This window comes from Lycium ferocissimum, chromosome 3 (genome assembly GCF_029784015.1).
Source record: "Lycium ferocissimum isolate CSIRO_LF1 chromosome 3, AGI_CSIRO_Lferr_CH_V1, whole genome shotgun sequence".
NCBI lineage: Eukaryota > Viridiplantae > Streptophyta > Magnoliopsida > Solanales > Solanaceae > Lycium > Lycium ferocissimum.
The window spans coordinates 65,344,153-65,362,958 of NC_081344.1; the positions used below are offsets into that span (position 1 = coordinate 65,344,153).

The 18,806-nt window shown below is 34.4% G+C and overlaps 2 protein-coding genes across 2 annotated transcripts; both read left to right on the forward strand.

Moving 5' to 3' along the window:
* Positions 1 to 348, forward strand: LOC132049004 (uncharacterized). Its single transcript, XM_059439683.1, has one exon. It carries the CDS (start codon positions 1 to 3, stop codon positions 346 to 348), a length of 348 nt encoding a protein of 115 aa, XP_059295666.1.
* A 10,547-nt stretch (positions 349 to 10,895) lies between these two features.
* Positions 10,896 to 16,858, forward strand: LOC132050419 (telomere repeat-binding protein 5-like). Its single transcript, XM_059441652.1, has 9 exons — positions 10,896 to 11,445; positions 11,767 to 12,466; positions 12,551 to 12,757; positions 13,155 to 13,223; positions 13,322 to 13,401; positions 13,543 to 13,784; positions 14,643 to 14,972; positions 15,375 to 15,438; positions 16,375 to 16,858. Exons 1-9 carry the CDS (start codon positions 11,374 to 11,376, stop codon positions 16,543 to 16,545), a joined length of 1,935 nt encoding a protein of 644 aa, XP_059297635.1. The 5' UTR covers positions 10,896 to 11,373; the 3' UTR covers positions 16,546 to 16,858.
* The last annotated feature ends 1,948 nt before the right edge of the window (positions 16,859 to 18,806 follow it).

Sequence of the window (18,806 nt, forward strand, 5' to 3'; positions counted from 1 at the left end):
ATGTGTAGGATCATCTATTGGAAGAAACCAGCTGTCAGTGCACTAAAGATCAACAGTGATGGTAGTCACAGAGATGGATCCAGTGGGGGAGGAGGTGTGATCAGATGTTCCCACGGAATAACGATCATGGCCTATTCTATCCCCTTTGAAGAAGTATCCAGTAATGTAGTCGAAGCCAAAGCGCTGCTGTTTGGCATACAATGGAGCATTCAAAATGGAACTAGCAGCTTGGAACTAGAAACTGACTCTATGCTCCTTGTAGCATGGGTGAGAGATGTATTCAAGATCCCTTGGCAAGTTGATGTAACTATTAGAGAAATTAAAAGAGCATTGGTTGGAACTTCTTAATTTATTCAACATTATTTTAGGGAAGCTAACAAGGTGGTGGATACTCTTGTGACTATGAGCCACTCATTCCAAACCAACAAGATCTACAACAACTTTGATGAATTTCCCGGAAGGTTAAAGGACTGATCAACATGGATAAAGGAGGATTTCCTAACTTTCGAGTGAGGAACAAAAAGCTAAAGAGATCAAATATAATGATGTGGTACATAATGTATAGTTGGTACCTAACTTATTATGAATTTAAAGGAAAATATGAGAGCACCACTCTCATAAAATGTAAAGAGCCTTGGGGCTATAATTTTTGCTTAACCTACAAGACTTTGTCTTGGAAAAAAAACATATAGCACAATGGGCATGCATGTCCATTGGCTTAAGTAGAATAAGAGAGGTTAGGCAACATCTACCTCAAGTACATGTATTCTCGTTTTGGATTTTAATATACAAGGTAGGGGTCGCCTAACCCCCCCCCCCCCCCCCCCCCCCCCCGCACCATGAAGATGCCTTTAAACTACAACAACAACAACATCATACCGGTTGAATCCCACGGTGCGGGGTCCGATGAGGGTTAAATGTACGCGGACCTTACCCCCACCTGGTAGGAGGCTATTTCGAAAGACCCTCGGCTCAAAAGAAAACAAGAAAACAAGGGAGAAAAGTCGGTATACCGACAGCAAATCAAAGCAATGGGAAAATGAGAAAAAAACGAGGGCAAAGAAGTTATGATAAAACAAAGCATGGAGAGACAAGACCCAAAGACATAAAAGCGAGGAAACATAGGGCAATAAAAAGTAGAGCAAAGCTACGCCTACTAGTGCGACAGAAAAGCGATACTACCTACTAGCCTTGTACCCTAATCTGAGCCCTCCACAACCTCATATCTAAGGTCATGTCCTCGGTAATCTGAAACAGCGCCAAGTCCTGCCTAATCACCTCTCCCCAATATTTCTTTGGCCTTCCTCTACCTCTCCTAAAACTGTCTAAAGCCAACCTCTCACACCTCCGCACTGGGGTATCTATGCCTCTCCTCTTCATATGCCCAAACCATCTCAACCTCGCTTCCCGCATCTTGTTCTCCACCGATGCCACTCCTACCTTGTCCCTGATGTCCTCATTCCTGATCCTATCTCTTCTAGTGTGCCCACATATCCACCGCAACATTCTCATTTCCGCGACTTTCATCTTCTGCACTTGAGAGTTCTTGACTGGCCAACACTCTGCCCCGTACAAAAGAGTCGGTCTAACCACCACTTTGTAGAGTTTGCCCTTAAGTTTTGGTGGCACTTTCTTGTCACACAGCACTCCGGAAGCAAGCCTCCATTTCAACCATCCTGCACCAATGAGATGTGTGACATCATCGTCAATATCCCTATTTTCTTGTAAAATAGACCCAAGATACTTGAAGCTTCCTTTCTTTTGAATAACACCGGGTACCAAGCTTCACTTCCACGTCGGCCCTCCCGAGGTACACCACCGAACACCGCACACCAAGTACTTATTTTTGGTCCTACTCAACTTGAATCCTTTAGACTCGACGTTAGTCTCCAATCCACAAGCTTAGAGTTGACTCCGGCCGCGAGTCTCGTCTATCAAGACTATGTCATCCACGAACAAGATACACCATGGCACCTCACCTTGAATTTGTCACGTCAATCCATCCATCACCAAGACAAATATAAATGGGCTAAGGGCTGATCCCTGATGCAAACCCATCAGAACCGGGAAGTGCTCCGAGTCTCCTCCTATAGTCCTCGCCTCGGTCTTGGCTCCATGATACATGTCCTTGATCGCTCTAATGTACGCCTTTAGCCTCCATGCATCTCCACAGAACCTCTCTTAGCACTTTATCGTAAGCTTTCTCTAGGTCGATGAATACCATGTGCAATTCCCTTTTCCGCTCTCATCTTCGCTCCACCAATCTCTAACAATATGAATGGCTTCAAGAAGAGAACGCGAAACCCCTGCCATGAATCCGAATCCCGGTTCTCCCGAAATAGACACGTGTCTCCTCACCTCATCTCTACCACTCTTTCCCACACTTTCATAGTGTGGCTTAGCCTTGATACCTCTATAGTTGTTACAACTTTGAATGTCGCCACTTGTTCTTGTACAAAGGGATCATCGTACCCACCTCCATTCTTCGGCATCTTCGCCGTCTTGAAAATGACATTAAACAATGGTCGCCCACTCCAAGCTGCCGTTCTGCACTTCTTCCAAAATTCGACGGGGAATCTCGTCACGTCGTCGCTCTCTTCCCCCGCACATCTACGGACGGCACCATAACCTCGTCGACCTTTATACTCCTACAATAACTACGATCGCGATGCCTCGTAGTACTCCAAATCTCCCAACACAAAGTCTCTGTCCCTTCTTCGTTCAAGAGTTTATGGAAGTACGACTGCCATCTCCGTCTAATGAGAAAAAAAAAAAAAACAGTGAAATTCTATCACAACTCATTTCATTTGGTATATGGAGTTGGAATTCTATTAATTCTATTATTTATACTTATTAAGGAAACATATCATATACACAAAGTCTAAGCTAAAGTTTGAGTTTGAATGAATCGATAAGTTCTTAGCCATATCTGTCTCTGAATCCTGATGTTTGTGAGAAAAAGTTTAACACATATATGAAAAATCTCTCACCTATTTTTTAGCATTGGCAGATTTAAATTAGACGTAGTGAATTCGCTAGTTATTGGGACTATATTAATTAAGGCTGATTTATGATTTGACTATTAGGAACTCGTGTATGGAATTCTCCCCTAACCCTTTTGATTTGGTGATCAGCTGTGAGTTTTATTTTTTATACTTATATAATGAATTGTGTAACAAATATATAAGGTTCGAATCAAAACTATTTTGTTCGGATGAACTGATAAATTCTTAATTACATTTGCCCCAGATGTGTGTGTGAAAAAACAAAAATTAAATACGCCACAACGCTTTAGGGGTGGATGATTATTGTTGCAAATATGATTTGTTGAACTAACAAGAAAGAGAAACTGAGTTTGGTTCAATAATTAATGGCTCGTGAAAGTAGTTTCCTGTTTGTTAGACGTTAATTCATTCGTTGCCAATTAGGTTGGTTCAATACGTTGGTCCACAGACTATAAATTATATACCTATTTTCATTTAATATTTACATCAAATCAAGCAATTTAACTTTAATTGTAAAAAGTTTAAGGTAAAATACATATATAAATATTCCTTTATTCTTAATCAGAGCTCTCGAGTTTGAGTTCTGGGTGTGAAATCGCCTTTATTAGGGAGCGCTTTATCCTCGGACTTCCCAACACAAATTTGAATTTAGCCGGATCTATCCTCAATGTGAGTACCGCACGCTGTGTAGGAACCAAAAAATCAAAAAGGTAAAATTTATATGTATCACTTAAACATAATGGTTTTATAGAAGAAAAATATTTTGTTCTTATCGATTTGGTATAAACATATGATTTTTGTTTGTTTCCTTTCTTTTTGGTGACAACATTAGCATGAGAATTATATGGAGAAGTTCTACTCATGAAAGTCGAGCGTCGTAAGTACCCCTAATTATTTCTTTAATTGTAAAAATAGAATAGAGGTTAGCTCTCACCTATTTTTTCCAGCAAATACTGTTGGTAGGCAGATGAATCTTATTATATATAGAGCCAGAAATGGGAGGTTGAAAATAAATAAGTAGATAATAGATCACTGCATGTGCATATTGTCCGAATAATTAAGCATATGGCCCTACTTTCAATATTTGACGCTGACCTCTAGAGTTGAAGCACTACTGTTTTGGCTAAGTTTTTGGATGCTTCTTAAAGGAAAAAGTTCTTGTTTTTTTAACAGCTATGTTTGGCATTCGTATTGATGTATGATTAAATTTGAATTTTCACCAAGAAATTTTGTATTGGAGCAAAGCGCTCCCTAACAAAGATGACTTTGTACCAATCAAGATTGAAATTCAAAATCTCTAATTAAAGATAAAAAAAAAAAAAAAAAAAAAAAACTTATCGATCTACCACAAACGCTTATATTGGCTTAATACGTAAAAGGATGCAAGCTATGCATGTATCCGTCAGTTGGTGAGAAATACTTTTGAAGACCATTTATATTAGTTTTTGTCAAACCCTACATTTTGTGTGTTTTACGTTCTAGGAAACATTTTGGCCAACTGCATTCAGGAATGCGATCCAACATAAATGAAAGTGAATAAGAATTAGAGGAAATTAAATTCAAATTTCAACTAAGACAAAAAATTAAATGTTCATAGGTAAAAAAAGTTATCTGCCGAAACCTTAATTGGCTTTAGTACTTGCATCGGTGAGAGGCCAGTATCTGATATTCAATAAAATCGTCAAGACTCGAGATGCGTACAAAGCTACCAGAATATTAAAAAAGTTTTCAAATATACAAAAATGTCAATCTTTTTTAAATGAATGTGCATGTGAGTAATGATATATATAATGGAATATTAAAATTACCAATGATATAATAGAAATATTAAAATTAAAAAGTTTTCAAAATACAAAAACATCAATTTTTAAAAATGAATTAAAAAAAAATCATACAATTAAACCAAGTGGATGGATAAGAAAGAGTTTAAACCGAACAGACTACTCCCTCCAGTTAAAAATAAGTGGCCATTTAGCTTTTAACACAATCCTTAAGAAAGTAGTAAATCCTTAAGAAAATATTAAACTTCTAGAAAAGAAATAAATATTTTGACGAAACTACCTTTAATTAAAATTTGCGTATTACTATTAACTTGACACCTTTTGGTATCTCATTATTTAGCACTTAATAAGGGCAAATTTGGAAAATAAAGTTAATTCATTCTAGATTATGCAGGTGAACACTTATTTTTAATGAAAACTAGAAAAAATAAGTGAACACTTGTTATGAACCGGAGGGCGTATTAACTAACTCAACTGTTAAACAAATAACATTAAGGAGTGGATAAAAGGAGTAGTATTCACTCTTTTCTTGAATTAAAGGCAACCCTCCATTTTAGCAGGAGAAGTTCACTTAAAGCAAGGCAAACACTTTCCAACTTAACGTTGTATCCTTCTTTCACTACAAAAGTACCGCCGAGATACTTTAAATAATTTAATCCCTTAGAATTGCTTAAACATGTGTCCTAATGTCATATTCTATCCTAATATCATATTCTATCTCACATGAAATACTATGTAAATTGCTGCATAATTTAATGGGATATATACTTTTAATATCGCCAATCAAATATTGAGTTAATTATGCGGTGATTGGACGTTTTTTCTTATGCAGCCAATCAAACACTGTATTATCTTGTAAAAAAAATTATATTTAAGTTAATTATTCAAATCATACCAAACGAAACCTAAAGGGTTTAAGTAATTACATACATTGAAAACGTATATATTTTATTAATACTATATCAGCTTATAGTTTAACCTGTGATAGCAGACTACTTATTATATTTAATTTTTACTAGGCTATCAATTAGTAATACTTATTATATGGTAATTATATTATAAGCTACTTGATCATGTAAGAAATTATTACACTGTCAGTATCTGAAATTTAGGTCAGATGCATACATAATTTAAAAAATATTTTTATAATCAAGTTACTTATAAAGTAAATAAATTACAAGTAAATCTCTATAATGATAGCATTATATGTTAACTTTGATAAAAATAATAACTGCCATATTATTAGTGATAGCTTACTTCCTTTTCATATTATCCGGTATACCTAAAATTCAACTTCCTTCGTTTACTTTTACTTGTCCACTATGGACTTTACGCACCTCTTAAGAAATAATAAATGAAGCACATAATTTACCATGATATCCATATAATTGGTGTATAGTCTTAATGAATTTAGAAAATAATTTGGAATGGGTAATTAATGTTAAAGGGTAAAATAGGAAAAGTAAATTATTTTCTCTTCATATGCCAAGTGGACAAGTAAAAGTAAAAATTTATATTTGAAATAGTATACAAGTAAAAGTGAACGGAGAGAGTAGCATAATTAATTATGGGCAATTCGCAGGAATATCCTTATTTTGGGGGTGGTCTTTAATTTTTACCCCTCAAATTGGTAGTCTTTAATTTTTACCATTCACCTAATACCATGAGGTTGGCGTTCAAACCCGGGCTCAGTAAAAAAAAAAATGGCAAGGTAAAGTTTTATAGTAAAGTTAGGCATATTCGGGCCAAAGTTAGGCTTGCTTCAGGCAGAATTTTATTTTCAGGTAAAATTCTGCCTTATAGATGAGTTTTGAAGGCAAAATTCTGCTTTAAGACATAGGTTTGAAGGCAAAGTTCTGCCTTGCGAATCCAAATCTTTACCATGCGAAATTCTTCTTCTTCTTCTTTTTTTGTTTTTTTTTAACTGAGCTAAGATTCGAACCCAGAACCTCGAGAAACGTAGCGAAGGACAAGAATTAAAAACCAACGATTTGAGGGATAAAAATTAAAGGCCACCCCAAAAGAAGGGCAATCCGCGAAAAAAAAAGTTGCTAAATTATTCACCCAAACATAAACTGCCCCCGTCCTAATTACTAACCAGCATTTTTGTCTCTCCTTTTAACCCCCTTTGCCTGCGGTAAGAATTTAATTTTATGAATTGTCCTTTTTTTTTATCCACGTGTCATTTACAAAATTTCACTACGCGACAACAAACAGACATGTAATTTGACGTTGTAACCGTCACCTTGTCAACGTTTAGTTTTGTAAGCTTTCCGAATTTAACGCCGTTATTTATCTACGGTTCTCCGTTGTTTTTAAAGGACAAAAATTATTATGAGGCAGATAATGGTGGAACAAAAAGTACCCAATAAAGGAATAAAATTATGACACGTAGGATTATACTAAATTCCTACGTGGCATATGATGCAAACTATCACCACTTATTTGTAATCGCTGAAATCTATATTCGGGGGGGACATGTAGGTTTGAAGTTTGAGGGAATTGGGAGAATAAGGGGATCTTATGGGTTATTAAAATTATAAATTTAAATGGGTCATAAGGAAAAAAAAAAAAAAAAAAAATGATTATCGGGGGAATTATTTATTTTGGGAAATAATTAGTTACGGAATTGACTTGATGTTGATTGTCCTTATAAGATTTGTTTGATTTTTGTCCAAATTAATCCCATCAAAACATGCATAGATCACAATTTGAATTGAGGATAATAACTTTTGACTATTATCGGTATTAGCATTGATATTAGATAATTTTATCCATCAAAATTTAAGTAGATTTAAAGAAATTTTTTTTATCCACGTGTCATTTACAAAATTTCACTACGCGACAACATTTAACATATATGTAATTTGACGTTGTAACCGTCACCTTGTCAACGTTTAGTTTTGTAAGCTTTCCGAATTTAACACGTTATTTATCTAATTTCTCCGTTGTTTTTAAAGGACAAAAATTATTATGAGGCAGATAATGGTGGAACAAAAAGTACCCAATAAAGGAATAAAATTATGACACGTAGGATTATACTAAATTCTACGTGGCATATGATGCAAACCGTAATATTTGTAAAAAAAAAGTCTAAATTATCATCATTATTTCTCATAGAAATAATTGGTTACGGAATTGACTTGATGTTGATTATCCTCATAAGATTTGTTTGATTTTTGTCCAAATTAATCCCATCAAAACATGCATAGATCACAATTTGAATTGAGGATAATAACTTTTGACTATTATCGGTATTAGCATTGATATTAGATAATTTTATCCATCAAAATTTAAGTAGATTTAAAGAAATTTTAAAACATTTTATCTTTAACTTCGATTTTCTATAATTTTCACTCATTTAACTTTTGGATGGAAAGAAGTCATTTAACTATATATTTAATTTGAATTTTAAAAGAGCCTAGTCGACAATGAAACTTGAATCTCTATAAAATAATGAGCGTTTTCAAGAAAATAATCATTAGTAATACAAAACACAATTTGAATCATAATTTCATCACCGCAAATTGTAGATACCTTCATACTACTAATATCTACTTTCATGCTCATTATTTGTCAGGTACCATATAAATAAGAAGTTTAATTTTTATATCAGAACAATGTAAAATAATTTTAAAATATACATGCAAATTATAAAGGAAAACTTACCAAAATCTTATCGTATCTTTACATTAAAAAGTTTATCAAACATGACTAAGTATAATTATCCGCGCACACCCAATGTACAGGTAGTGTAATTATGTATATTTAGTATATTTCATACATTATTTATATGTACATATTGTGTAAACTAAATGGCGGTATTTTACTCGAATTTTTCCAAATATAAATTCAAAAAATAACCCGAAAACTAATACGAGAAAAAATGAAGACCTTTTTTTTTTTTTTTAATCTCTTCCAATTTTGTCGGATTGTACTTGAAGGGACAATTTAAAAGACACAAAAAAAAAATTAAAAAGAAAATTCCCTGACCCAACATTTTACTTAATCATGTATAAACCAACCAAAACCAACCGATCCGTATGACCTTCCACGTGTCAACATCAGGTTACATATGGGCCCACCATTTGCAAAGAACCGGTCTTTTGGTAGTTTTTTTACCAGTGACCTGTTATTACCAGTTAACCCACCGGTATTTACCGATATTACCAGTCACCTATGTTAAGTGTATAAAAAACTGGGGTTTAAGGTAATGTTTGGGTGGTTTTCAAAGGGTTTTTGAGCCCCAAAAAAAATTGCATTTCATAATTTTTTTTTACTAAGTACGTGAGTAAAATCCATATTTTTAATTTTTTTTTTCTTTGGCTGTTGAATTATCCTGCCATTTTCATTTGTATCATTTTTTTTTTTTTTTTTGCATTTAAATATTGTTAAGACTATGTGTTACATGGGAAATTGAGTGATTTTGATGAATTTTTTGGTGTTTTTGGTTACTAAGTACGTGTACAGAATTTGGGTGATCATTGAAATTCTTTTTTTTTTTTTTTTTTTTTTTTTTTGCATTTAAAATATTGTAAGAGTATGTATTACATGGGAAATTAAGGAGTTTGATTTTGGTGAATTTTGTTTTGATTTGGTTACTAATTTGAGATAATCCATATTTTTGTGATCATTGGAATTCTTGATTTTTTTTTTATTTTTTTTTTTTGAATTATCCTGCCATTTTGTTTGCTTTTTTTTTTTTTTTTTTTTGCACTTGAATATTGTAAGGATATGTGTTACATGGGAAATTGAGGATATTGAAGGGGAATTTTTGATGAAAATTTGGTTGTTTTAAGGTGATGTGACATATTTCTTTCTTGTAGTTTGCATAAAGTTCCAATTTTTGTTTAACAGTTGAACACCTTGTTTGGTTGGTAGAAAAAAAATATGCATGAAAAAGTAGATAAATATAGATATTTTGCTATCAGATTCTGTTATTTCATGGTTTTTGAAGGGAATTATGATGATTTTTGATGAAAATTTGGTTTCTTTAAGGTGATGTGATGGTGATAGTGATCCATTTTTTTCTTCTTTGATTGCAAATTTTTTCATAAAGTTCCAATCTTTGGTTCAAATTCTTGTTGTCTTGGGGAGAAAAAAGAAATTGTTGAGTTTTTATTTTTAAGTTTTCTTAAAGAATAGTATTTCATGGGGGAATTATGGTGAAGTTTGAGGAAAATTTGGTTGCTTGAAGGTGTTGTGATTCATTTCTTTTTTTTCTTTCTTTCTTTTCTATGCAAAATTTGATTAAAGTTTCTATCTTTTGCTTGGTACTTGGTTGGATTGAGGAGAAAATTCTGACAAAGTAGAAGAAACTGTTGAAAGTTTGCTATTGAGTTCTTTAAGAATAGTTTTTCATGGGGTTTTGAAGAAAATTTGGTTGCTTTTAGGTGATGTGATTCATTTCTTTCTTTTTTTTTTGTGCACAATTTGCATAAAGTTCCAATTTGATACCAACAAAACATTTCAAGAATTATTCAACCTTAAATGCTTTTCCTTTTCTTCTAAGTTGTTTTCAGAATTTGGTCCCAAAAAGTTTCTTCTTTCTTCTGTGAAAATTAGGGTGTCTTAGATTAGATCTATTGATCTTTCCCAAGGGTGTTCTTGAATTTGGTAGGTTTGGTTTAGTTGATCTAATTTGCTTTGTTTTTTAGTATCATCTTTGTAAGTTCTTTTATCTTAATTTTCCTTCCAATCTTGATTCAGGGTTATGGGGAGTTGGGATTCATGGATTCTCCTTTAGAGTTGCATAATTTACTTTACACTCATGAGGAAATCAATTTTTTTTTTTTTTTTTTTTTGAGGAAAAAAGCAACATGCTTCTTTCTTTTCATCAAACATGTCATGTTGGAAGTACGCTGGCGCCTTTTTTTTTTTTTTTTTTTCCTTTCTTTGAGTTAAAACATGAGTGAAAGTCTTTCTTGTCATTCTTATATTTCTGATCAATGATTGTTGATTCTTATGGTTTCTGAAAATGTGACACCTTAAAGTGCATTTTTGGAACTTGCTTTTCCTTTGTGTATTTAATGTGTTGAAAGCTTTTAAATGATTGAGATCTTGCCATATTCTGGAAATTATTGATTATTAATTGGAGGAATAGCTTCTTTTAATTATGAAATTAAGATCAGACTTTCTTTGCATGTTTTTGGACTAGATAGTTAAAATGTTATGGTTTCACTCCAAATTACCTGTATTTTTGAGGATATTGCGACAGTTGAAGTTATGTTTACAAATTTAAGATTAATCCCTTCTATAACCATTACGTAGGTAGAATTCGGCTTAAAGTTCTGCATTCTTCTAAGATTTTTCTCTTACACTGGAATTAATGGAACTCTGGGCATTCTGTTTTGTTGCCTTTTCTGTTCCGTGATTTTCTTATCTTTTGTTCTTAACTTCCAATACTTTTAGCTCAATATCTTGATTCATGATTTGTGATCTTGCAGGTTTCTTTTTTAGATTATTTCACGTACTTGGCCCCGCTTGGCTGGAGGGATGTATAGATATGATATTTTTATACTGTAAAGTTGATCAAAGACTGCTGGTGTTTCGTGTTTTTTGAATTTTACTCCTATGGTTTCTGAGTTATGGTGAGGTTAGATTATGGATTTAATGGCTATCAGGAGCCTCCTATTCCTCGAGCTACTAGATCAGCTAGGGTAACTTCACTTTTCATACACAATTAATTTAGGTTTTTTTTTTTTTTTTTTTTTCATTTTTGGCCCGTCGGCCAAAATTAACCACGGACGCTAGCCAAAATTAACGAAATCTATACACTGATTGTGTATATTATGTCTATATATTGTGTATACACTATGTATATTATATATATATTTATACTTAATATAATACAAAAAGTATACATTTGTTGGCTATTATTCTTTTGAGCAGTCTAAAAATGTAATTATCCCATTATTTTGCCTTAAAGTTTATGGCTTGCGGTACTCATTTTAATCTTATTTCATTGTCAATCTTTCTAGGGAAGGGGAAATATTAGGAAGAAATCCGATAGCAATGAAATGTGTGCTTTTGACTTGTTGACTACTGTAGCCGGGAAGTTACTGCTGGAAGGAGAAAGCACTTCAAATTCTAGCGGGAAAGATCGGTGTGCAGTTGTGAAAGATACTACTGAGACCATTAAGGAAGATGAAGATACATCTTTAAAAGAAAATAAAGGTTTCTTTATTTCTCAGATTGTCGCAGAAGCTCCTGTGCTAAATCATTGTTTAAGCAAATCGACAGATACGTTATCCGGACCAGCATCTGTAATTACAAGTTCCGATTGCTCGGAGAAGTTGGAACAATTCATAAATGGCGAAAGCAAAATCGAAAACGGAAACTGTTCTAGTAAGGTAGAGGAGGAGGCAGGTTTTTCTAGTTGTACATTAGGCGCTGAAAGTAAAAAACAAATGAAAATCGATCCGTTAAATGATGCAAAGATTTCAACCAATAAAAGGGCTTTTTCTGATATTTGGGATAGGAAACCTTCAATGCTTGTTGCTTCGAACAATACTGTAAAATTATCTCTTTCAAGGGACCCTGATCCTTCTGGGTCCTTTCCGGTGATCCGGTATAATGATGTACAGTTAGCTAACAAAGATGATGACGAAAAATCTTGCGGGTCCACTCAACCTAGCACCCGAAATAAGGCCTTCAGGCCAGCACCACGTGCCAATGTTGGTGAGTGTTCTTTAATTGCTTATTTTAGTTCTGACCTTCAGTTTTAACTTGCTGGATTTTAAATTAACAAGCTTCTATCTGCAGATAGTGAAACAAGGCATGTGTACCAGAACAGCAAAAATGGCCACACGACCGAAAGGTCTCAGAGGGATTTTCCTTTCAAGAAAAGGAAGCTCTATTATTGTAACTCGTTTTCCAATTCCGATGGAGGGAGTAGTGATGGAATATGTAGTTCTCCGGCAAAAGACTTAAATAGAGATACATCCGGTTATAGTCTAGCATCTTCAGGAGGTTTGTTGTTGTCTTCTAATATCCTGCTTACAGTATAAGTAGGCGTTTGGCCATAGATTTCAAATATTTTTCACTTTATTTGGAATTTATGAAGTTGTGTTTGGTTATACTTTTTGCAAGGGAGAGAATAAAACACTTTATTTGAAATTTATGAAGATGGAGTTGGACAACAGGGTTTGGAGCACTTTTCCAAATTTGGAATTCAACTCCAAGTTGGATTTGGAAATCTTATAACCATACATTGATTTGGAAATAAAGCGAAAAATTAGTGAATAATTCTCATGGCCAGATCCTTACATGCATGTTAATAATCAGTCATAACTTGCACATGTTGGTGTGTATGCACTCCCGGTTCTAATTGGTACTTATTCTCCCCCCTACATATGTAATTTAACAGCCCGTGCAGCAGCTGGGACGTCAATTACCAAAGGAGCTCGTGCATCCTTCAGGTCTAATGACTCCCATGGTGAGAACACCGTCTTTTGGACTAATCAATGATTCTTTTCTATTCCCTGGCAATTTGTCATTAAGAGTTTCTGATGATACAAAGATGTTTTTCCTCAGTGAAGCTCAAGATCAAGTCTTTCAGAGTTCCTGAGCTTTTTGTTGAGATTCCGGAAAATGCAACTGTCGGTTCTCTAAAGGCATGTAAAAGTGTTACTTTTAGATACTACATAATCTGTTCACCTAAATAAGGTTCTATTTTCAGTAGTGCTGCAGCATTCTTGTTTCTTTTCTACATTCAAACTTTGAAACTCACTCTTTGTGCTTCTAATATACTGCAGAGGACGGTAATGGAAGCAGTGACGGCAATACTTGGCGGTGGGCTCCGCATTGGTGTAGTTTTTCAGGGTAAGAAGGTTAGAGATGACAACAAGACCTTATTTCAGGCTGGAATTTCACATGATGACAAACTTGATGCTCTTGGTTTTACCCTGGAGCCTAACACATCTCGAGCTTCCGCACCTCTAGGTCCAGAAGGTCGTTCTTGTGTACCTCCTTGTGAGACACCTCAACCACTAACAAGGTACTCCTTCCGTCCGAATTTATGTGAAGGTGTTTGACTGGGCATGCAGTTTAAGAATGAAAAGAAGACTTTTAAAACTTGTGGTCTAAAACAAGCCATAGATATTTGTGTGACCGTAAATCATCTCATTAAGGGTAAAATGGAAAGTTTAAAGCCAAATAGTTACTAAATATAGAAAGTTACCATTCTTTTTGGGACTGACTAAAAAGGAAAGATTCTCACATAAATTGGGATGGAGGGAGTATTTCATATGCTCAACGATCTCTGATTGGCTTTAGTTATGGTGTAATCTTGAGTTTCACTAGCTTAATTTTGGCATTCGACTAGCTGTAGTTAGTCAATGGAGCTCTGTGCTGCTTTAGTTTATTGATGAATTAATTCTTGTAAATGTATGCTTGTCATTATTATGTAGTTAAAGTCTCCATTTTCTTTCAACTCAGGGCACTTGAAATATTGCTATTCGCTTTAACCCTGTTATAGCCCGTTTGGCCAAGCTTTTGGGATGCCAAACGTGCTTATTCAAAAAGTGCTTATTTTAGAAAGTTGAGGTGTTTGGCCAAGCTTTTAGAGAAAAATAAGCGTTTTTGAGTAGTAATGGAAGCTGTTTTTCAGAAGTTTGAAACATTGGTCAAGCACTAAGTATTGCTCTAATATTGACAAAATATCAAAGTGATTGGCCAAAACATAAACTGCTACTCTCTAAAAGTAGTAATCTTTTTAAAAACATTTCGGACAAAAAGCACTTTTCAAAATAAGCAGATTTTGAAAGCTTGGCCAAACAGTCTATTAGTCTCTCGTCCCCTTTTTTTCTCTATCTGCTGTTGCTTTTTGATGAGTTTGCCACATATCTCTTGGCAGGTGCTCGCCTGCTCCTACTATTATTCGTAATGGCATACAGCAGGGGACATATAATGCCTTCTCGGATCATCCAGGAACAAATTTGAGTAGCTTCATCGAAAGCGATCACGATTCAGCTCCATCCCCTCCTGATGCCTCACTGGGGGAGAAAAATGCTGCAAATTCAAAAGCATTGGTTCCAGTTGCTGCAATGGATGCAGAAGCCTTGGCTGTAGTTCCAATGCGAAAGCCCAAGCGATCTGAAACTGCGCAGCGTCGAATCCGTAGACCTTTTTCTGTTTCTGAAGTGGAAGCACTTGTTCACGCTGTTGAGAAGCTTGGAACTGGAAGGTATATTTAACAAAACCATATATCTGAGCTCGGTCGGTTTTATTAATAAAAAATTTAAAACATTGGGATAAAACCGATCGAGTTGGTTGGTTTTTTGATTGGTCCGAAAGTTGATCGGTTTTCTTTTAGTCAGCTTTTGCCGTGTTTTTCGTAGTTACTGTCAGTTTTTAAGTCCATTCTGTTAGTTGGACCAAAGGTGCTCCACTTTAGTAAATTTAAGGGACTAAAGATGCTCAAGGTTATATTTGAAGGATCAAAATGACTTACTCCTATAGATAAGGGACAATTTTGGCTAAAACCTCAGCGATATTCACCAATATTTGTATCTTTCAATAGTTGTATGCAAATGAGGAACTCAAAGTTCCTGTATACCCTTTATATGATGGCTTTGTTATTATACAGGTGGCGTGATGTCAAAATGCGAGCTTTTGATAATGCCAAACACAGAACTTATGTCGATTTAAAGGTACAAACTTCGTTCAATCTCTTGCATTTCGACAGCTCACCCTCCAATTGTTGCTTTGCCTACTTGGATTAAGGGCACTAGACTCTTAATATGTTGCTTTTCTCACCAGCTCCAACTTTAGGCTTCTTCTCTCAATTAGGTAGTTAATTGTTCAATATTCAATTGTGAATTCTAGAGGAGTTAACTGTGAAGTTCCCATTTGTTGCTAATGATATGACGATCTCTGTAGCTAAAAATATGAAATTATTACCATATTTGTCATATTGTATCTCAATTTTGAGTTGTATTTATTTATCTTCAACAATGATTGAAAAGATATTCTATGCATAAGCTGGAAAATAGAAAGGAAATGAAGTTATTAGTTATTCTCTTGATTAGGCCTGGGCAAAGAGCCAACCGGCTTGAGTAGTTTCAGAAAGAGTCAGGGCTCGATTGAGCTTGGTTGCGATCAGCTCACCGCCACTGGGCTCTGCTCGGCCAACGCTCGTGCTCGGTCAAGCAGGCTCGAGTTAACGTGTAATTTTTGTTTTGAAAATCAAGTATGTTCCTAATAATAGCGTGATACAGTCAAACCTTTCTATAACAATATCTTTTGTTCCGATATTTTTGGCTGCTATTGCGAAATGCTGCTATAGAGAGCATATATATAATATATAAGAATAGAAAAGATCGGTTCCACAGGTAAAATGATTGTCATAGTGAAATGTTATAGAGGATGACTGTTACAGAGAAGTCTGAATGTTCCGATATTTTTGGCTGCTATAGTGAAATGCTGTTATAGAAGCATATATATAATATAATATAATATACAAGAATATAAAAGATCGGTTCCACAGGAAAAATGATTGTCATAGTGAAATGTTATAGAGAGTGAATGTTATAGAGGATGACTGTTATAGAGAGGTCTGAATGTAGTTCGTTTTCACGTTTCTTCAGGACAAATGGAAAACACTGGTGCACACAGCGAGAATATCTCCTCAACAAAGGAGAGGTGAGCCCGTGCCTCAAGAACTCCTTGACCGGGTCCTAATTGCTCATGCTTACTGGTCCCAACAACAATCGAGGCAGCAGATGAAACATCAATCGGAGACGCGTCTTTTGCTTTAAGAAGGTTGTAAAGAATAAACTAGCTGCAGTAACTGGAGGAAGATAAGTAAGTAGATGGGGTTTTGGGGATTTTTTTTGTTTTGTTAATAATAAATATTTTTAAGTGTAAAGATTATAACTCAGGGGAAGTAAATTAGTTCACTTTACATTTAGCTTCCTGCAGTGGGATCTGTTTCCTGCATAGAAGGGGGAGTTGGGGTTGGCACTTGTACATGTTTGAAAATAAAGTGCTTACTAACACAAATTTTTGTATCAAGGCTTTGTAATCAGCTAAAATTCTTGGTTTTTTGACAAGAAATTCTTTTTATGGCAATAGGGTGTTGTAGTTTATTGTTCACTTTGTGCAGTAGGAAGAGAAAAAGGCAGCTTTAGTTGTTATGTAGAGAGGCCTATTTGATTGTAGAAACTTGTGTCTTGTAGTGATTCTCCAGTTCTTTTGCATCAAAAAAGAGTATTTCTATTCAAGACTACTTTTTTGTTTTTGTTTCAGACAGATGATTTTCTTTTGGTTTATTTTGTTTAATTTTAATACTACTGTTTCTGAGGTGCAATTATAGTATTAAAATAATGGCCAAGGATGTCTAATTGTTATCTGCCTCTGCCCCCCTCCGGAAAGAAGAAAAAATTTAAGTCATATATGCAAAGAGTTTTTACATTAAGAAATGAACTTTAACTTATACTAGTAGGTTGGTTATTATCTTTTATCAGGTTATCAATTAATGCATATTATAAATATTTACTTATAATTAGAGTGATTCGATTGTGTAATTTTTTTTATTTTTTTTTGCATAGTTAATGTATGGAGTTAAACTTTGGCGTATGAAAAGCTACTCTTATATTGTGTTGAATCTAAAGTCAAGTTCTAACTCCTTTTGAAATGCATGGAGACAACGTTCAAATCCTAATAGAGACAAAAAAATATTAGATTATATTTACATTTAAATAAGCTTTGATGGCAAATTACTCGTATGGTGGAAGGTAATAGATATTTTATGAAATAATTGAGCCGTTAAGGTACATACAAACTAACAAAGATCGGAGGCCATAGAAGACTATTTCCTCCGCATAAATATCACCCTTAAATAGAAAGTTCGAGCTCTTTTTTAGAACTTGTTCACATGTGCCAATGAGAATATTTTCTTTGAAGTGAAACAATCAATTGTTGGAGTTTTTGAGAAAAATTGATTAAGTTCTTATGGAATATGCTTTCTGGATCACAGAAATTCGAATAACATCAAAATAGATGTCAATATTTGCAAAGTAGGCCCTTCAACTATTGATTGGCCCAGTGCTTTCATATCCAAAAAACAAGAATATTCGTTTCAAAAAATTTGATACTATCATATGAAAGATTTTACAATTTGTACTTTAACATATTTTTTGAAATTGTTTGAATTTTGTTTTCCAATAAAATATTAAAACCGCTTCGAAGTTTTATTTACAAAAATGATCAAGCCGATCTAAACACCAAAAGTGATTTAAATTTTGATAAAGTGTGTTCATACAATACCTCTATTGTATAGGGTAAAATCTGTCGACATCAAGTGGACGTATCAAAGGATGACACGTAGCGATGGTGACATGTTAGATTTGAGTTATGAGCGGTATGGGAAAGATAACGACGCTCCGGAGGAAAGTAGCAGGTGCCGTATCGGAGGTAAACTACAAAGTGTCCGGAGAAGCATGTCAACTCACTGGTCAAACGTCATTCAATGTTCAACCATTACAAGAAACCACAAGTCTTCCTCCAGTCTTAAATGTGCATTATTGCCCTTCATTGTCATTCATTGTCATAGCATTAAATCCCTTTATTACCTTTGGCATTAATATTGGTAATGAAGATGGCATGATTTGTGGATCATGCACCCCATAGCTCTAATATAAATAGATGTGCTTATCTCATTGTAAGAATCATCTGAAAATATATACACGAATTACCTTGATCTTATTTTGCTCTTAGTTCCTAATTGCTTTTGTTCAACTAAGCAAAGATCTGATTGTTCGCTTGCCCGGAGACTCTAGCACAAAAGCTTCTCCAAGGCTCAAGCTATTGCTTTAAATTCCTTTAGCTTTCTTTATAATCATGTTGCTTAATTTTACATAATTATCTCATTATTCGGTCATATTGATCCACGTGTCCTTGCACGTACACAAATTTAACTGTAACGCATTTTCATGTAAACACCTATGTTTATTTTGTTTTTTCTTATAAAAATACGATAGAGATCATTATGTTAGTTTTTTAAATTTTTGGTAAGTTC